The sequence below is a fragment of the Strix aluco genome, chromosome 4 (genome assembly GCF_031877795.1).
Source record: "Strix aluco isolate bStrAlu1 chromosome 4, bStrAlu1.hap1, whole genome shotgun sequence".
Classification (NCBI taxonomy): domain Eukaryota; kingdom Metazoa; phylum Chordata; class Aves; order Strigiformes; family Strigidae; genus Strix; species Strix aluco.
The window spans coordinates 53,757,281-53,776,015 of NC_133934.1; the positions used below are offsets into that span (position 1 = coordinate 53,757,281).

The window sequence follows — 18,735 nt, forward strand, 5'->3', positions numbered from 1 at the left end:
CCACTAAAACATTAGAGTGGTTACATATTTTACATTTGTAGGTTTTATTTCAGCGGGGTGCCAGAGTATTGCATAGGTTTGTGATATGGAGGTTTGTTTAAAGGTGGGTTCTTGCAAGGACAATTTATATACCTACTACCTTTGAATGTAGTTTGGTGATTCTTACCCCTTTAAACCTGCACCAAAATGTTTTATGTCTGGAAAGCATGTCATTTTCTTTATGAACACTCCTATGTTATAACCATATCTGGATTAAGACATGCAGTACATGTAACTGTGTACCTATATTTTTGTAATATTACATGCGGTAATTTGGGGTAATCTTTTAATGTAACTTGTTTCTTAAACTGAATCAGTCTTTGGTGCTCAACTAGAGTAGTAATTTCAAAGGATCTGGGAAATTTGTATTACTAATTAAGATTTAACTTAAAATTTTTCTTGTAATAATGAGATTAATATTCTTGATTCTCTTTCTGACAAAATCTAAGATGCTAAACAGCTTGGGTTTTTTTAAGTTCTACTGTTCTACTGTTTTTCCTCTTTAAAAGTATATTCAGTCCAGAAAAGGAACTAGAGAGGCCTTGGCATAAAAATAAAGATAAAACATATGGTGTTAATGCTGCGTGTTTTATAATGTCTTTGGCACATCTGGCTAAATTAGTGTTGTACTTCGTAAAAAAATATATGTATTTTGTTTGGACATGCAGTTCTGCTAGCAAGCCTCAAGGTGGCAATACACTGTCGTTGCTATACTTCCCCGTCAAATATTGAGTGTATTCTTAAGGGCAAGGTAAAGAGTTAAATTTAGATCAGTTTAATTCTAGCATTGTTTTACTTCTTTGAGTTAGCTATCATTAGAGGAAAAAGAAAACCAACTCTTTTTAAAGTGACATTTTTGGTAGCATGCGTACTTAACACAAATGTTTGTGAGAATATGATAATCCTGCATTTTTGTAAGTGACTGATTGTGCTGCATGTTTGACGTAACTGTCTCTCTGCCTCACTGAGTGATAAATTTATTTCACTTGCACAGAAACCACCTGTCAACTTGGGGTTTTGGTGGTACCACGCCCATTTTCAGTATGTTGGTAGGTGTTTCACTGCTAAATCCTACTCACATGCTTTAGTATTAATTAACACAAATCTAATGTTTGAAATAGACTTTTTTTTTTTTTTAATGATGGACGCATGAAGGAGAAAGATTTACAAGGATGAATTAAATTACACTTGATTCCATACTTCTCTGAAAATCTGTGCACATGCTCTTGGATAATGTGAAAATATCTTTTTTTCACATTAGAGTACCAAGTAGGTACGTGAGGGGGAAAGCCAGACAGAGAATTTTTGGTTGTTATGTTCCAGAATGGCTTACAAAAAACTTATGAAATTCATACTGATAGAGAGGCTGGTGGAAGGCAGTGGTCGTGAGGATGTCAGCTCTGTGCTGCCTTGCTGTAGGGTTCTGTGATGCACTGCTTAACTTCCAAAGAAACAAAGTCATTGTGCCTCCTCCAAAAATATTGAGGGAGCCAGAAATAAAAACTGTAGGAGAAAGAGGCACTGAAAACTCAAAATTTCCTAAAATAGAAGTGCAGGGAGGAAAACACAGCAGTGTGAATGGCAGCTGCCCAGGAATTAACAGGGGCAGGAGAAGGTACAATGTCCCAGGTGCCGGAGGAGCTTCAGTTAGCATTTGCATCTTAGGAACATGAGGAGTCACGCGCTGCCACGGGAAGCTGGCCTGCGCTTGTCCTCCATACATGGAGCTGCTCGCTGAAATGGTGAGGAAAAACAGAATATTTGGAGATGTCAAAATGCTCTGGGCTTTTGTTTGTCTTCTACATTATCGGACTTCATCAGTCTGAAGGCACCTTCATTTTACAGCAGAATTTGCAAATGAGTGAGGAAGTGGTATACCTAGGGCGCCTGTTAGCCTGATTCCTGAGTTGAAAGGAAGCATTTTGAAATTCCAAGTTGTCAAGTTGCTGGAGGTTTGTCCAGAAGTTATCTGACAGGTTTCACTGCATGTCTGCCCTGTAAACCTGCCCTAGGCTTACCTGTGTTTTTGTGCCATGCATTGCCCATGTTGTTCAACAAGTTGGTAATGCAAAACTAGCAGATGGAAGAGACCTAAGCGTGGTTACAGCAGAGATGGGATTGCCATCTTTTTCTCAGGCCTATATTTTACAGAAATAAAAATGTCCAGGGTTTTTCTGTAGCTGAGCTTACTTAGTAAGGCTGAAACTAGCAGTCTGACAGGTAAAACTGTTTCAATAGTTGAGTGTTTTGATAAAATTAGTCAGATGTTGACAAAAAAGAAAGACTATAACTGTTTCAGTGCATGTTTGGACCTCAGTCGTTAATCCTGCTGTTTGTTTGCAGTCTGTGAGCATAAAGTAAAACTACCAGTGCTTCATAGGCCAAACAAAATTTGGCTTCATAGAATGTAGGCCTGACAAAATTTTAAACAAACAAAACCCCCTTCATTTCATAGTTGAAGTCTACCTTGGGAAATAACTAGAAGAGAGACATAATCTTATGTAAATGTGTGTATCAGTATGCTATTAATAGCAGAAACTTATTTGGAGTACGGTTTTGTAGCACTAATAGCACTCACCCTTCTAATGAATATTGTATATAACACCAAGTTGTTTCCATAGCAAAGCAGGCATGTCGCAGGATTTTGTTTGTGTCTGGGAAAGCTGTAATCTGCTGTTTGATGGCATGGCATGAATACTACCAACGATTTTATTTATTAAGATGTCTAACTACATAGATAAATCATGTGGTCAGACAGTATCTTTTCATTTATTAGCTGGAATCTTCCTTTCTTGGCTAGACCACCAGAGAATAGTCTTACATTTTTTTATTTAAAAGTACCATGGTTTCTTTTTTTGGTTTCAGTTTAGGGTTTGGGGATTTTTTGGTTGGGGTTTTTTTTGAGATTGTGCAAAGATGCCCAAACACATCAGAGGGTTTTTGTTGGAACTGAGGTATGAGCTCCATTGGTCTCTGTTTCATGACTTGGCAAGAAAAAGGTGTGGAGGAAAAAGATAGTCTAAAATGAATGGCTGAGACAGTGAACCTGGAGGTGCTTCAGGCACCGGGTTTCTCTGTACAGAAGTCAATCATAATCCAAGTGCTCTTGCAGTGATAGCACCCTTGGAGCTGAACTATCCTCATCTGCTCTAGAAGGGGACTCCTGGGGTACCCATGAACACTACTGTGCTAGTCACCCACTGTGAAGGTAACGGAGGTTTTATTCCCCTTTGGAATAAAATCCTGATATTACAGGGTTCCTCAGTGGTTTAATAGAGGAAATGAGGGATGGCTGCCTCATGCTCTCTTTTAGGGCATGGGTAAGAAGCTGGAGAAGCAGGATAAAAGCCTGGCTTGTCAAACAAACAAATGAAAAAAGTCTGATCTTTGGCACATTGAGTGCACAAGAAGTTGAAGATGGGGAGCAGGTGGGGCGTGCACACAGTGCAGTGGTGGCATCTGCCAGGATCGTGGTTTCCAAATAACACGTTTGCTATCAGTCTCTCTTGTCTGCATTGTTGATTTTTTCAATTGTTGAAATAAGTCAAATTGTGGCTGTTGCTCTGTGTTAAGTGTACAGACTAGAATTTCTAATAGTTCTCACTTCATTTTTATCGAGCTACGAAGTTCTGTTCACCCACCAGAGGGAGAAATTTTTTTACAAGATTATGTTCAATTAAAAAAAAACCCAACCCAGAACATCCTAGCTACATCGTAGTAAATTATTCTACTGCGTGATATCTTAACTATTACTCTACACTTACATAACACTGCTCACCCCCAAGGAACCCCGAAGTGTCCCAGTACCATGTGCAAACACACGATGCATGCACAGGAAAGGCTTTTACCACCATGCAGTCACTTCTTGGGTGAAGCGTAACAGCTGCTAGTCAGCATGCTGTAACACTCCACGGCATCTTGAAAGGAAGTGAATAGCACCATGGCAAATTGAAACTGCTGGGACAATTTAAGAAGTATAATTACCCAGTAAATGCAGTTACACAAACTGGAGTTTGGCCAGGAGACGAACTGTTCTTGTGGAAAGCGCAGCAGGATCTGCAATGGTCAGGACTTCCAACATTACATTTCTCACACAAAATCACCTCCTCTTTCCCAGCATCTTCAAAATGCTGCTGTTGGAGGGCGAGCTGCTGGCACAGTGAGGACTGGAGAGGCTGGGTGCCAGGCACAGTGCTGCCAGCACCGTGTCCTGCCTTCCCATGCAGGAGCTGGGCAGACAGCATCCTCCTTCACTCCTGTGGGTCTGACAGGATCGTGGGGGTCCCATGGTGAGCTGGTACAGCTGGTGGACAGAAAAACTGCTTTGCTGCTTAGAGAGGAGGGTTTCATTGCAATCAGTGACCCTCATTTATCCTGAGCTTGTCAGCTGAGTACAAGGATGTGATGGGGAGGGTTTGTGATAGAAGTGTCCAAAGCTTGCAGTTTTAAGTGACCAGTTACCTGCATGTGCCAGTTTCCTTATTTCCAGGGTGTCTCTCAGCCTGATACCACTGGGATATATAATCCTCTTCCAGTAGAGCTGCTCGGGAATGTCAGCATATTCTGCAATACCCGCAACTGTCAGTTGCCTAATCCCGAGCCAGCACATGTGTTAAGCACATGCTCCCTTCAGCAGAGGGAACACACTTGGAAGCTAGCTGTAAGCATAGAAAAATTGCTCCCCAGGCAACTTTGTTTGAAAAATTCTGCTATTTCCTTGCAGTTGTTTTTGTGTGTTTGGTAGACTTGCATTTACCATCTCTGGATGGTGATCTTTAGCGTGCTGTCTTGTGCTTCTTTTTTTTTTTTTTTTTTTTTTTTTCCCCAATTTCCTATTCCCTCTATAATATTAGAACTTTAAAAGAAGAGGAAAATACAAGCCTGCTCCTAGGTGTGATCTGACATCCTGTCCTGAATATACTGACAGTTTGGGTCTTTGTCTCCTTTGTGACTTATTCTGTAGAGTTTTGCTAAGGAAAGTGGGGTAAAAATCTAGACTGTATCAGACTGAGGTGTTTGCCCATAAGGTCAAACCATATGAAGCTGAGGAGAGGGAGGGAGGCACCAAGATTTACAGTGCTGTTGCAAAATGCTTGTCCTGCCAGTAAGGCCTTGCTCAAGATCCCTAAAGGGATGGACTGCAGCACTTTCTGTGCTTGTCACCTTTGTTTTTCTGTGTTTCATTTGTAATTACCCCAGCCCCTATCTCAGTTATGTTGACCTTACAGGCTGCACTTATTTGGTAAGTTGAAGGCCCATCAGCTTTGGGAATACTTTTGCATGCAAAATGCAACCAAACTGTTGTATTAGCATCACCTTGTTCATAAAGTTCTGCAATTTTGTTTTTAGGGCCATCTCATCCCACTTTGTTTCCTTTATAGAACAGGTAATTAAAGGCAGGACTAATTATTATAGGGGTTCAAGGACCTATGTGCCCATTGAGGACTATGGTCTGAACTTGGGGAAGAAACTGGAGTAACACTACAAGTTAAGGGAAGTCCTTACATTGTTGGTAAGGCCTCTACTAGAAACAGTCCCAAAACATAAACAGTTTCAGTATTTTTCACTGAAGAAGTTTGTTAGATTGCTTCTTCATGATGCAGTCACCATTCATAAAAACAGAGAGCCTTGTCCATAAAAGTAGTATGATTGACAGGTCAAAACACAAAAGCTTCCTGATCCTGGTGGATGGACTGTTATTAATTTTTCATCTAATCTAAATCATCATATTGTCATGTGACAGCAAACCACGAGAATTTATTCTTACAAGTTAAGTAATGTGAAGTCACTTAGCCAAGCAAAACCCATTGTGAAACCAGAGTAATTTATAAATGTCAACCTTAATTTGATGGTAGTATGAAATTGTAACTCCTGCAGACATGGTGAAAAAATGAATATGTTTCTAAAACTTGAATGTTTATATTTAAGAAGGGGAAGATTATAAGTAGTGATGCAGAAATGTACCACCTACTTGTTGGAGGCAGAATGACCCGGTGTACCTCACTACAGGATCTGCTGAACAGAAACTCAATTTTCTATTACAACTACGACCTTTGACAATTTTCCTGTGACTTGATGTTGCTAAATTCATGTGCTGTTGCACCAAGCTGTGCACTTAAACTAATTGCATACATAAATCAGATAGATGCATGCTCCTTTCTCTAGTCATTTAAACAGAGATGAAGAGATTATTTGTCTCTGTGGTTATTTCGCACCCGTTGAGTGGGAACATTCATTGACCTTCAAAATTAAATACTCATCATCTTTTGATTTCTTAAAAAGTAACTGGCCTGTTGTCACAGACTGGCTCACTGAATCAGTTCCCTTTCATTCGCTAGCACCAGCTCAGAGCAGTGATGTGTCCTGTTCAGATGTACAGGTGTAGGACATCCAAGAATTATGCCTAATATTTTTTCAACAAATGAAAACTCAATATTTCTCTGATAAATGCATTCTTATCACTATTCAATGTTAAACATCATCTCCGTGAAACTGGCAGATAATCTGCATGTGAGCAAGACTGGACAGTCGGTGCTCTCCACAGGCATAGTCAAGCTGTCGACATCAGAACAGGAGCTAAAAGCGAGGGAGGCAAAATGTTATCTGCAGAAAGCTACCAAATGGCTTTCTAAACCATCGCTCCAGAGAAATGAAACACTGTTGTACAGGTCTTACTTTTCACTTTCTTCTCGAGGCACGTTTTCAGTAAAAGCGACACCAGTTGTGCCAAATTTGTGACGGTATGTGATGTAACAAATCACACGAAGACAGGCTGAGCGAGCCAAAACCACCATACTCATTTTAATTAAGATGCTTTACAGCTAATTTAGCCAGAGCCTTTCCAGTTGAAAGGCTGGTTGCTAGCACAGGAACTAGCCCCTCCAGTTGCAGGGGTTGTTGAAATTGGGCTGGGATGGCACCTGTTGTGATTTTCCATGGGGCACATACCAGCCTTCACCGGCATTTAAAGACATGATAATGGTTTAATCCTTCCTGTTCTGCCTTTAATCAGCGGCGGGGGTTTAGCTCTGACTGCACTTCAAGACTGTTAAGGCACAAAAGGAGAACTGCTGAACACAGGGGTTTGGGTTGGTGGTTTTTTTTTTTTTTTGTGGTTTCGTTTTTTTTTTCTCTTCTCTTGCTTGTCCTGTAGCTTTCTGTGCTGAACTTGTGTGATTTCACGCAGGCCTGGGAGTGGATGGGGTGTTATATACGGCTAATATAACGAGCTGACAGCCGAGCTTTTCAGACATGTTGCTTCATCCGGCCATCTGTTTGGTTTGGAGGGAAGGCGCAGGAAGATTTCTTACTGTACAGATATATTAAGAAAAGTCAGAAAATTGGATGTATGAAGCTTTATATTTTCCATTTATAATACAGTAGTTTGATAGCAGCGTATAAATCACTGAGTTAGAACACTTTAAAATGAAGTTCTGGCACTCCCATCGCTTAAAGTAGCATTGTTATTTATAGATATTACATGAAGTCTGATGTTATGTTTAAGTGAGCGTTAAACAGTTCAGGCTGTTGTATTGTTGCTACGCACCGGAGAACTTCTGTCAAAGTGACTTTGGCACCACAGCGTATCCGCCTTTCTCCCTTTGTCTTCCAGACCTTTCACCAGTGTTTGCAGTTATCCATGTGCTCAGCGATGGAACAGCCTATTGTTAGTTTAACGAGGGCAAAGTCACACTGGGATTTTTGAAAAAGAAAAAAAAGCCAGTTCTTTACCTTGCCTAAAACTTTGTTAAATATTAAACTAGTCATACCAAGGAGTTTAGTGAAAACAAACACTGAGGGTTTGCTAAACTTAAACCTAATAAAGTAGAAAGTTAATAGTTGGGTACAGAGTGTTTTCTGTTTTAGAAAAGCCAGCTATGACAATACACAAGTGCAAATCAACAGTGCTTTAGAAGGTTTAATTAAAGAGAGCAAAGGTGAAGTGAAGCCTGCAAAACTCCAAAATTTGGCCACAGAGATCTTTTCATGACTTGTGGAGAACGCAGGCCTCTCTGGCACTCAGGGTAGAATAGCTCCTGATGGGGAGTATAATTCTTATAAATTATTTTTCATTTATTTATTATATTTACTTATTTATAATTCTTCAGAGCACCTGTGAAAGTTTCTGTGTTCTGTCCCACTTCAAGCAACAAAGGTGGCACCCAGAAAATACGTGGTGAGATTGTGTCATGAGGCAGCCGGAGTGGTTTCCTTTCCCATCCCCACGCAGTCATCGTTCACAATTAAAAATGTACATGCGCCTTGCCAGATTTTGGGTACCAGGGCACCTCCCTAGCACTCTTTGAGAACAGAGCTGCTGATGGGATCCAAAATCATATATGTAAAATGTAAAAAGCAAAGTATAAAGCATAAACCACAGGAGAGCTTAGACCAGTTGCCAAGGGTTGAGAGGTCTTTGCTTAGACTGAGTGTAATAATTCGTATCTACCTTGTTATTACTGGTGTGCCCTGGTAAAAGCTTCTCATTGCAAGAAAAAACACCTGCACAAGTTTTCTCAGTCTGATGTTTTTCTTTAAACCATGTGGTTGTGTTTCAATCTGAAAGGTTTCCAAAGGAGTAGGGAAGAGAAAGGAGAGGAGGAGAATGCGGGAACTCTAAGTGTCCCTTTCCTTTCTGCTTGCAGAAAAAACAACTTGTCCAGTACAGAAGTGTTAAACTTGCTGTTAAAGTAGAGGGGATAGTTGGGAAACATCAATGGTCATTTTAAATAAGAAAACTGACTGAATATTTGAAATTCTACAGCTACAAGAGGTGGAATATTGCTGGAAGAAAATACTGAGAATTCATATAGATTTTAAGCCTTATAATATAGATTTTAATATAAATAGATTTTAGGGCTTGTTTGTTATTCCCCTTACTCTGCATTGTGGCTGTGATCCCATGGGAGTCCTGTGTCTGCTGAAAGTCTGGGTATTGAACTCTTGAGTTCACCAATTTCAGAAGTGGAGTGGGTCCATTTGCCTTCGATGGTCCTCGGTGCTAAATGCCCAACTTGGTTTTGCGTAGGCCACAGCTCTTGCTTAACACAGTACTAATTTGTGTGGTTTATGTTATGGTTCGCCTGAAAGAGAGTTTTTGTTTTAACATAGAGTCATTAGTAGACTGAAGTTATTTCCCTAAACTGATGAATTATCTTCTTCTCTCCTTTTTAATGCTTTGAATAACTCAGAAATGACTGATCTATCTAACAACTCTGTAGAGAATGTTCATGAGGACAAATTCTGCTCCTGGCCAGTAGTAACTTTAAAGTTGGGTAGTTTTCAGAAACGCATAATTCATAAAAACAGCATTAATGAAAGCTGTAATGAGACCAAAGAAAAGGGACTGTGATGTTTGAACTTTTTTTTTTTTCCTTTAAGCAAGTAGAAGGGCTTTTTTTTTAACTATGCAGTGTCAACAAAGAGCTAGATGATGTGTCTGAATGGGCTTTGGGATTCAGCAAATAACGCAAACAGAAATTAGCAATATACTAGAAGCTGTGCTGCAATGTGCTTTTGCTATAAATCAGTCATAAACAGATTTGGTTTTAGTGTGTATTTTTGTCTTCTCATGAAATGGGACCTGAAAATTCGAAAGCCATGTGTGATGACAGAGGAGGAAAGTGCTATTAATCAAAACAACTTTTGTTCATGTCTTCAAAGCCTTTCTGCCACCTTTTCCATTTTATCTGTTCCTATGTTTTCAGTTTAGCAGGCATTTATAATCTATAATGAACTACAGTAGCAGAGTGACTTGTTCAAGATCAAGTGCTTCTATTCCTAAATACTTTCTATTCAGGTATGCTGAAAGTTTCTAAAACTGAGGTGATGTTTTTTCAAGATATTGCAAATTAATTAATTATACATTAAATATAATCAGTAGTCTTGTATTTAAAAAAGAACCAAGGAAACAAACAAACAACAAAAACACATCAAAAAAACCCTGAAGAACTGGTATACTTTTTGCTACTTTTAAGTACTGAAAAGGATTCAAAAAAAGTCAGCCTTGAAATGACCTGATTTGAGAAAATTTGATGAACTAACCAGTCAGACAAAAAAAGGTGTATGACTATATTACTTCTTCATACAGAGAAAGAGTAAGCAAAAATAGGTATTGAGCCTATATCAGTGGATTAATACCAAACATAATTATAGTACAAAAGTATTGTTGTTAAAATTGTTGTTATTGGTGTTAAAAAGGATTTTTCTTCCACCTGTGTTAGCCTAGAAATACACATGAGTAGAGGGGGGTTTTAACTAAAGTTCACTGTATTGTTTTGATTAGATTGTGTAGTGTGTGGCTATCTTACTTCTGTAAATAGCAAGGGATTGGCATTTCTGTTGTATTTTCTGTGTATTCACTTTTGCTTAAATTTATCTTCTCTGTGAATTAGTATGTCACTTCCATTTGAGCAGGGAATGCAGTTTTTTACCTGAAAGATATTTGCAACTTTTCTGCAGGGTGCAGACTGATCAGCATTACATTAAGGGAGATAATGATAAACAAATTTTCACCTTTTTCCTGGAAGATGATATGAAAATGAGAGAGGAAGGCTAACACAAAGGTTAACAACTCACAAACCAGGTTTTTTTTGCAAAGCTACATATTGATGCCCTGACCTTGTGCTGGAGAGGTGCATCATTACAACAGAAGCATCATCCTGCGCTGTCTGGTGTCTCTGTCATTGCTTGGTTGTTTCTCTCTGAGCTTCCACTTGGATCTTAATTTTGCTTTTTGATTTACAAGGTTTAGTATGGCTGCATTAAAGCCAGAGCACCAAGTAAACACTCAGAGTTTCTCTTGCCTATGGTTACAAACAAAAGGCTATGGAAATGTGGTGGGGGGTTTTTTTTGTGTGTACTTGAAAAAGAAAAAAGAAAAAGAATTCTCCACTTGACAGGAATAACTGCTCCCATAAACTCCTGTTGCTGTAGCTTGTACGTTACCAAGGTACATATATCAATAGAGGAGGAAAAAAAGCAGAGGACTGTTTGTTTCTTCATTACCCTTGGCAACGGTATCATCTGTGCCTTTCATTTTTGTAAATGCATTTTTCGTAGTCCGTAAAAGCTTGTCTATTCCACAACTCTAAAAACCTGAGCACAAATGGAAGTGTGTGGATGTATACATTTCTGAAAATGTCAGGTTTTTATTTGTGTCATAACTTTTATAAAAAGGATGTGAACGTGGCCTTTGGAGTGCTTCAGATTAACAGTATCTAGTGATCTAGACTAGTGTTTAAATTCGATTTATAAATACGTTTTCCTTATACAGTACTGTATTTTAAGTTCCTGTATATGTTGTATTGAATGTGTACTCTTGTTTAATCTGTTAGTAATAATGTATGATCTATTGCACTCACTATAAAATGTTTTGAGTAGGTATGTCATACTCTCCTGTCTCTGTTCGTACACTGATATTTTTGCCTTCAGCTTTTGTATCTAAAGCAAAATAATACCTTCACAAGTTGTATATTCTTTTGCCTAACTTCTTTAGTGTGTTGAAATTTGTCCACTACTTCTACATGTTAGCCAAAAACATTCTGTGTTATTTCACAGACATTTCATCAAGTAGGTAGTATTTACTTGGTGGGGAAGGAGGGGAAAATAAGTGCTTTTTAATTTGTTCTTTTAAGTAGGCAGGTATGCACTGGACAAAGATGTTAGGCAAACGCTACTAGTTGTTTGTATTTCAAGATAATTTAGTTGGTACTGAAAGATGGTCTTCTAAATGCTTTTGTCACTCTTTCTCTAGCTCCTGACAGTGGATGGACATCAAACAGTATTAAACCACCTGGAACAACTGCCCCAAGTGAAAAACTTGCAACAGCACCTCAGCTAAATGAGCAAGACACATTGGTTCAGAGGGCAGAGCATATTCCAGCGGGAAAGCGTACTCCCATGTGTGCACACTGTAATCAAGTCATTAGGTTTGTATCTGTTTGCTGGGTATACTCTTTGCTGGGTAAAAAACTGCCTGGATGGTAGGGCCCAAAGAGTGGTGGTGAATGGAGATAAATCCACTTGACAGCCGGTCACACTGGTGTTCCCCAGGGCTCAGTATTGGGGCTGGTTCTGTTTAATATCTTTATCAATGAGGGATTGAGTGCACGCTCAGTAAGTTTGCAGACAACACCAAGTTGGGTGGGAATTGATCTGCTTGAGGATAGGAAGGCTCTACAGAGGGATCTGGACAGGCTGGATTGATGGGCCAAGGCCAATTGTATGAGGTTCAACAAGGCCAAGAGTTGGGTCCTACACTTGAGTCACAACAACCCCATGCGACACTGTGAGCTTGGGGAAGACTGGCTGGAAAGCTGCCTGGTGGAAAAGGACCAATGTGCCCAGAAGGCCAAGAGCATCGTGGCTTGTATCAGAAATAGTGTGACCAGCAGGAGTAGCGAAGTGGTTGTCCCTCTGTACTTGGCACTGGTGGGGCCTCACCTCGAATACTGTGTTCAGTTTTGGTCCCCTTGCTACAAGAAAGACATTGAGATGCTGGAGCATGTCCAAAGAAGGCCAACAAAGCTGGTGAAGGGTCTAGAGAACAAGTCTTATGAGGAGCAGCTGAGGGAACTGGGGTTGTTTAATCTGGAGAAAAGGAGGCTCAAGGGGAGACTTTATTGCTCTCTGCAACTACCTGAAAGGAGGTTGTAACGAGGTGGGTGTTGGTCTCTTTTCCCAAGTAACAAGCAATAGGACGAGAGGAAATGGCCTCAAGTTGTTCCAGGGGAGGTTTAGATTGGATATTAGGAAAAATTTCTTCACCAAAAGGGTTTTCAAGCATTGGAACAGGCTGCCCAGGGAAGCGCTTGAGTCACCATCCCTGGAGATATTTAAAAGACGTGTAGATGTGGTGCTTAGGGATGTGGTTTAGTGGCGGACTTGGCAGTGTTAGGTTTACGGTTGGACTCAACGATCTTAAGGGTCTTTTCCAACCTGACTGATTCTATGATTTTATTCATCCTGCAGGCTCTCTTGACAGCAGGGTTTTGTTTTGCTGTCGTGGTTTTTGATTCCTTAGCTACAGGTGTTTTAAGGCTTCCTTTCAATAATGCAGAACAGTGTTTTCATGCATGGTTTATCTAACAAAACTGAGAATGAGAGTACCGATGGAGGAAAACCATTGTGAACTGCGAACATTCACAGCCTTACAACCCATTTTACAGAGAACCAAAAAGCTGGGTGGAGTGGAGCTAAAAAAAAGTAAAACCAAAGAAAAGTAAGCAAATTAGTTTTGTTATACACCCAATAAAATTGAGAAGATTAGCTAGTTGGAAACCAATCAGAGAGTATAGTCTTATAAAGACTAACTTGTCACAAATGTTGATTTATAAACCAGAATTTCTAATTGAGAAGAAAAATAGAAGGCTCCATCCATATAAGAAAAGCAAGGAATAGAGGTTTAACAATTGCTAGGACTGGATTAATAATAATTTCCTGCAATATTAGATTTCAAGCTCTTTGGTGGGCTTTCTGGCCTTTGGGTATTATGGTAGCTAGTGTCCTTGACTTGTATGACATGGGTAGAAAAGATTAAGCACCACAAACACAAGTTTGCCAAATGAAATTAAGTTAAATAAATTCTGCTGAGTCCCTAAGATATCCTATCATTAGCCAGAATTTCATATGGAGGAAGAATTGAATCTGGGTTGCATTATTCAGTCAGTGATTTCTGACAGTTAGTCATGGTTGTCTCATCCAGGGACCTGTAATCACTTTTTATGTCAATGTGCAAATCATCCTGATTTTCATCTACCTTGCATTTTGTTTCTTCCCTAAAATAGAGATTTCATGGGATTATTGGAAGAAATTTATTTTTTTTTTAAATGTTTTCTTCTTGCTTGGCCAGTCACCTGTGTTGTTGAACTACAAGGGGAAATTAATGCATTGTAGTATTTCTTTTTTATTCATCTACGTCCTATGTTTTGAGTGAACAAAATAGGAGAGCTGCACAGTTAAAGAAAGAGACTTGTTTGATTAGAAAACACGAGTTCTGAAAAATTAGGAGCTATATGAGCTGTATAAATTTCATCATTATAACAGAAAATCAGCCTTTCCAACATGACTTTTTGCAGCCTCTTGAGCCCTGGCTTGGATTCTGCATCAGAAGATGCAGCTAACTCAAATCACATATCTCTAGGAGTCAACTGAGTCCCACTTGTTTACTTCCATTAGATTTCTGTTCTGATAGTTCACTACCAGTTCAGTTAACATCAGGTTAATTTTAGAGGGCTCTTTGCTAACTGATCTGTGATGTTTTGGAGAAGTTTTTCCTACTTCCGTTGTATATGTCAAAGAAATAAAAATATATGATCTGAATCCCCTTGAAGCAATAGAAAAAAAACTTATATAAATTCCCAACATCTTTTGGTGCACATCTTTTCTAATCCAGAGTTTTTGCTTCACAGCAAAATGGAAGATTAATATTAAAAAGGTCTCCACACTTTTGGGATGAGATTCATCTGATTCGTTAAACAGTTTGACCTATATAATCTGTCTGTCTTTAGTATTCTGACCTTTTTGTTCCCTGGGCTTTGGATTTGTGTCTAGTAAATAATATGCAAGCAACAATGAACTTTTTTGTTACTATCGTTCCGGTTTAAAATTAAAACCAAACACAGCAAATCCACTATATGCTGCAACTTTAATGCAAAAAACTTCAGTGCCTTTTACAGCACCTGTGGTTTAGCAGGGTTCGCTAACGCTCTGTGCCCTGGGGTCTTGCAGCACAGTCCGCAGATCACTCCTGAGTAGCCAACTTCTCCTCTCGGCCCTTAAATCACTCTCTGCTACATCCTGCTTTCCTGCTTTGATCACCATTAAAAAGGAGATGAGCTGTCGCCCTGTGAGCGTGGGATTGGATTGTACTGGTCTGTGAGGCAATGTTTGCTCCTTGGTGGATGCAGGAGGAGAAACTGCAGAGCCCTGCTTGACAGTACTTAAGCCGTTGTCACCTATTGTAAGTGACACCTCTTCATGAATGATAACTGATACCCACATCTAACTTCTTTGTAATTTGCTAGTGGTATTTAAATCCTTATATTTCTTCATATGTTAAATGCCACCTCAATTATTAAAAGCAAGCATTATTTCATTTGAGGATGAGTTGGCGTGCATTAATCAATGCCAAATATGCGTCCTATTCACAGTATACAGTGGATTTGAAAGATTGCAATGGCATTTTGAATTCAAGTTTTAGCATAATTACAGTTCATGCCCTTAGTGATAATCTTACCTATGAAAAGTTAGGAGGAGGATCAAGTGACATTGCATTGTACATCTGTTTTGAAGCCAAAATGTGTTGTGGAGTTGGTTACTTTACACTCAGGCATAGAATAACCATGGCTGGTTGAGCTCAAACCATTTCTTAGAGACATCTTATAACTTTTTAATGTATCTTTAATTATTCATACAGTGATTGTCTGAAGAGTCCAGTTTTTTCTAAAGGTTCATTAAGTAAGCTTTTCTTTGCACGTCTAAAAGAATCAAAGCTGGAGGCAAATTAAATTTCCCATGATCTACTTGCTGTGATGGTCTGATAAACTTCTCACACTTCCTGATGAAGATTTCTGGTTCCCAGGCAGCCTTACCAAATGCAGCAGTGCAGAGTTGGCTCTTCCTGTGAAGTCGAAGTGTGTTTTCCCTGGATCTCCATCAAGAACATACTTTTTAGCATGTCTGCTTGTGAATGATGGTTTGGCTTTGTCACCTTTTCATACAGCTTAATTGTTTATAAAGACAAAAGGGAAAAAGTATGAATGGTGCTTCCCTTCAGCATCTCCTATTACAGAAATTACATATTATGGCATTTTCAAATGAGGAGACAAAGGAACCTCCCAGAGTGTAGACTGCTGTAGGGTCAACTGTGAAGTGATTGGCCTACTTAGCAGATGTGGAAATCCTTTTGATCTCTCTACCACCAAATTTCAGTTCTGGCTTGCTGTCATAATAAATGCCACATGAGAAGCTAGATTATCATCATGATGACCATACTGATGAAGTTGTATTTAGTTACAAGTGTAATGATAGTGAAATTGCAATTATATTCTCTGTACATTACTTCTCCTTCCAATTTGCCCCTATATCATTGCTACATGCAGAACCCAGATGGTTTAGGTGGCTACCAAATTTATGTCTCTGGTGATTCTCTGGGGCATAAGATTCTGTAAATACTGTTGTAAATACATCAGAATCCCTTTTTTAAAACAAAAAAAAAAAAAAATTACTACTCTTTGCATCCATTTGTGAGTTTGGTTCACATGGTCTAGATGGTGATGCTGGAAATTTTTTCAGAAATGCTTAGCATGTCAAAGTAGCCTGGGATAGAGGGGCATTCATAGCCAACTGTTGCCAGATGGATCATCCCATATCTTTGGATGGAAAGAACATGGTTTTTTATCACCAACTCTGAAAATATGTTCTAGTTGATAGAGGCATGTGGGATTTTTTTACTTGTTTTTGTTTTTAAATGGGGGAGGAAAGATGAAGCCATCTGCAGCCATCTTCCTAGCATTTCATGCCCTAGCTACTTCCCATCAGATTGCGTGAGCGTGGGCATGCTGTCCCTCTTACTCAAATTGGAGCTTTAAACTCCTTTTCAAATTAATATAGCAAATAAATATCTTTCATTACTGGAAGCTATCGTTTCGATCACAAAAATATGCAGAGGCCAGGAACACCTCCAAGTTCTGAGTATCATGTTTTAGTGTATTTTATGTGGCAGGTGTTTATTTTTTTTCTTTCTTCCACGTGCTTTGGGGCAGCTTTTAAGTTGCTGGTATCGTTAAGCTGCAGCGTCAGCTTGACATGTTTAAACTATGGCCTGATTAAAAGTGAAATTGTATTTAGAAAGCATTCTTCTGGACACGTGTGTGCAGGGAGCCAGCCTGCTAATGGAACACCTCGGAGACATTGTGCAGGGCACAGCCACAGCTGTCTGGGGACTTTGGGATAGAAACTCTGTAGATGGACTCTCAGGCTGTTTCCCATCCATTTGGGTTCCTGCACGCTGTCCTGAATGGCTAACCTCAACATGTCAGAGCTGTAAACTCTGGAGAACTAAAGGCAGCAGATGTTGTAAAAATTCTTTCCCCTCCCGTCACTAGCATACTTGCTTTCCCTTACAGAGCTAACTGAGCTGAGCCTATCATTTCGGCGCAGATGGCCAGAAACTCAATCCTACCTGGAGCTGGGAGAGCCTCTTCGGTGTCAGCCCTGTGTTAATGAATCTGTTAAATTAGCCTGTGCTGACACGGCGCACTGAGAACACTTTGTTGTACATAAGGGCTTGTATTGTTTGATCAGTACATAACTGAAAGGGCATTGATGTAAAAAGGTGCTTGTAGAGCGGCGGGAGGGTATCGGGTTAGGTCAGTGTTTGCACTGCTCAGGCGTCCGCTGGGAGCCAGGGCCAGAGCTGCGCTCAACCCCGGGTCCCTCCTTAAAGGGCTACGAGCTGCTCTCCAGGAGCTGTTTTTCACTGCCTTCTTTCTGATAATCAGAGGTGAATGGAAGAAACTGTTTCAGATTAAGTATATTCGTCATCTCAGGAGGTGTGTGAGTTGTCCTAAATCTATTTGAGTACTTTATCTTTGACTTCTGATCCTGCTGAAAATACATAGCATCTCCAGAAAAAATGTAGAAGAGAAATTAAAATAATTATCCCCTACTCTCAGTGAAGTTGCCTTCTGTCCTCTGCCCACTTACATTCCCACCCTGGAAGCAAATTTTAAGGTTTTTTCTTCTCTATTGCTGTTGCTTTGTTCGTATGAAAATCTTATCTTGCACAAAAATGTTCTTGAGCTTACTTGATTTCCAAAAAAATGTTTAGCAACAGGGTGATATTAGCACCTTACACTTTTTTTGCAGTGAAGTATTAGATCAGAAAAAAAGTGATGCATTACTGAAAGAATGGCATTTTTATTGGCCTTGCAAAAATAGGAGATCTGTTGAGGGCGACCAACTTGAATCACAAAGTTCACCTGAAGCCTAAATTCTGGAAGGTTGAGTGTTGGTGGGATCTTGGAGGCATTTCATTAAAATAAATATGTTCATTAAACAAATTAGCATGCTGAATATGTTTTCAGATACAGATGCAATGGTATATGCCTGGGATTTATGAGTTACCAACTGAGAATTTTTTGTTGACTGAGAAATGAACAGGTTTATCTTGTCTATTACCCTGTTGTGTTAGCCAGACAAATGCTATTAAAAGCATCATTATTTTGTGTCTGCAAATAATAGAGGAGGCTCTGTATTTTGAGAAGATGGTCCTATTTTAACTAGCTTCTGAAGGAAGAGGAAAAGGGGGAAAAAAAAAAAAGGACAGCCCACCCCCAGAAAAAAAAATCCCCCTACAACTGGGATGGGTTATCCTGTAACAAACTTGTTGGATAAGGACAGCAATTGAATTTTTGTCTCATGAGAAACTGATGTTATCAGCTCTTAATGGACTCAAATCTACTTGAACATTTGTGGCCTTGATACAAATGCATGCTGAAAGAGAGCTGATTGTATCACTGAGGCAGATATCTCTTTGCAATAGATAGAAATAATTAGGAACATAGGGAACATCCTTCTTTTCCCTAGCAGCCACTTCAGCACTGTATTTAATGTAGTTCTAAAATAAGATTTCGGAAAGGCAGTGAAGAGAATTAGTATTTATTGTGGTCAGGTGTTTCTGGGAGATAGTTC

The 18,735-nt window shown here is 39.4% G+C and overlaps 1 protein-coding gene across 14 annotated transcripts in view; it reads left to right on the forward strand.

Moving 5' to 3' along the window:
* Window positions 1–18,735, forward strand: part of PDLIM5 (PDZ and LIM domain 5) — a 131,225-nt gene that overhangs the window by 103,243 nt on the left and 9,247 nt on the right. For all 14 annotated transcript variants that reach the window (XM_074823122.1, XM_074823115.1, XM_074823114.1 and 11 more), the window contains one exon: window positions 11,795–11,969. In XM_074823122.1, coding sequence (XP_074679223.1) covers window positions 11,795–11,969 — 175 coding nt within the window. The remainder of the gene's footprint in view (window positions 1–11,794; window positions 11,970–18,735) is intronic.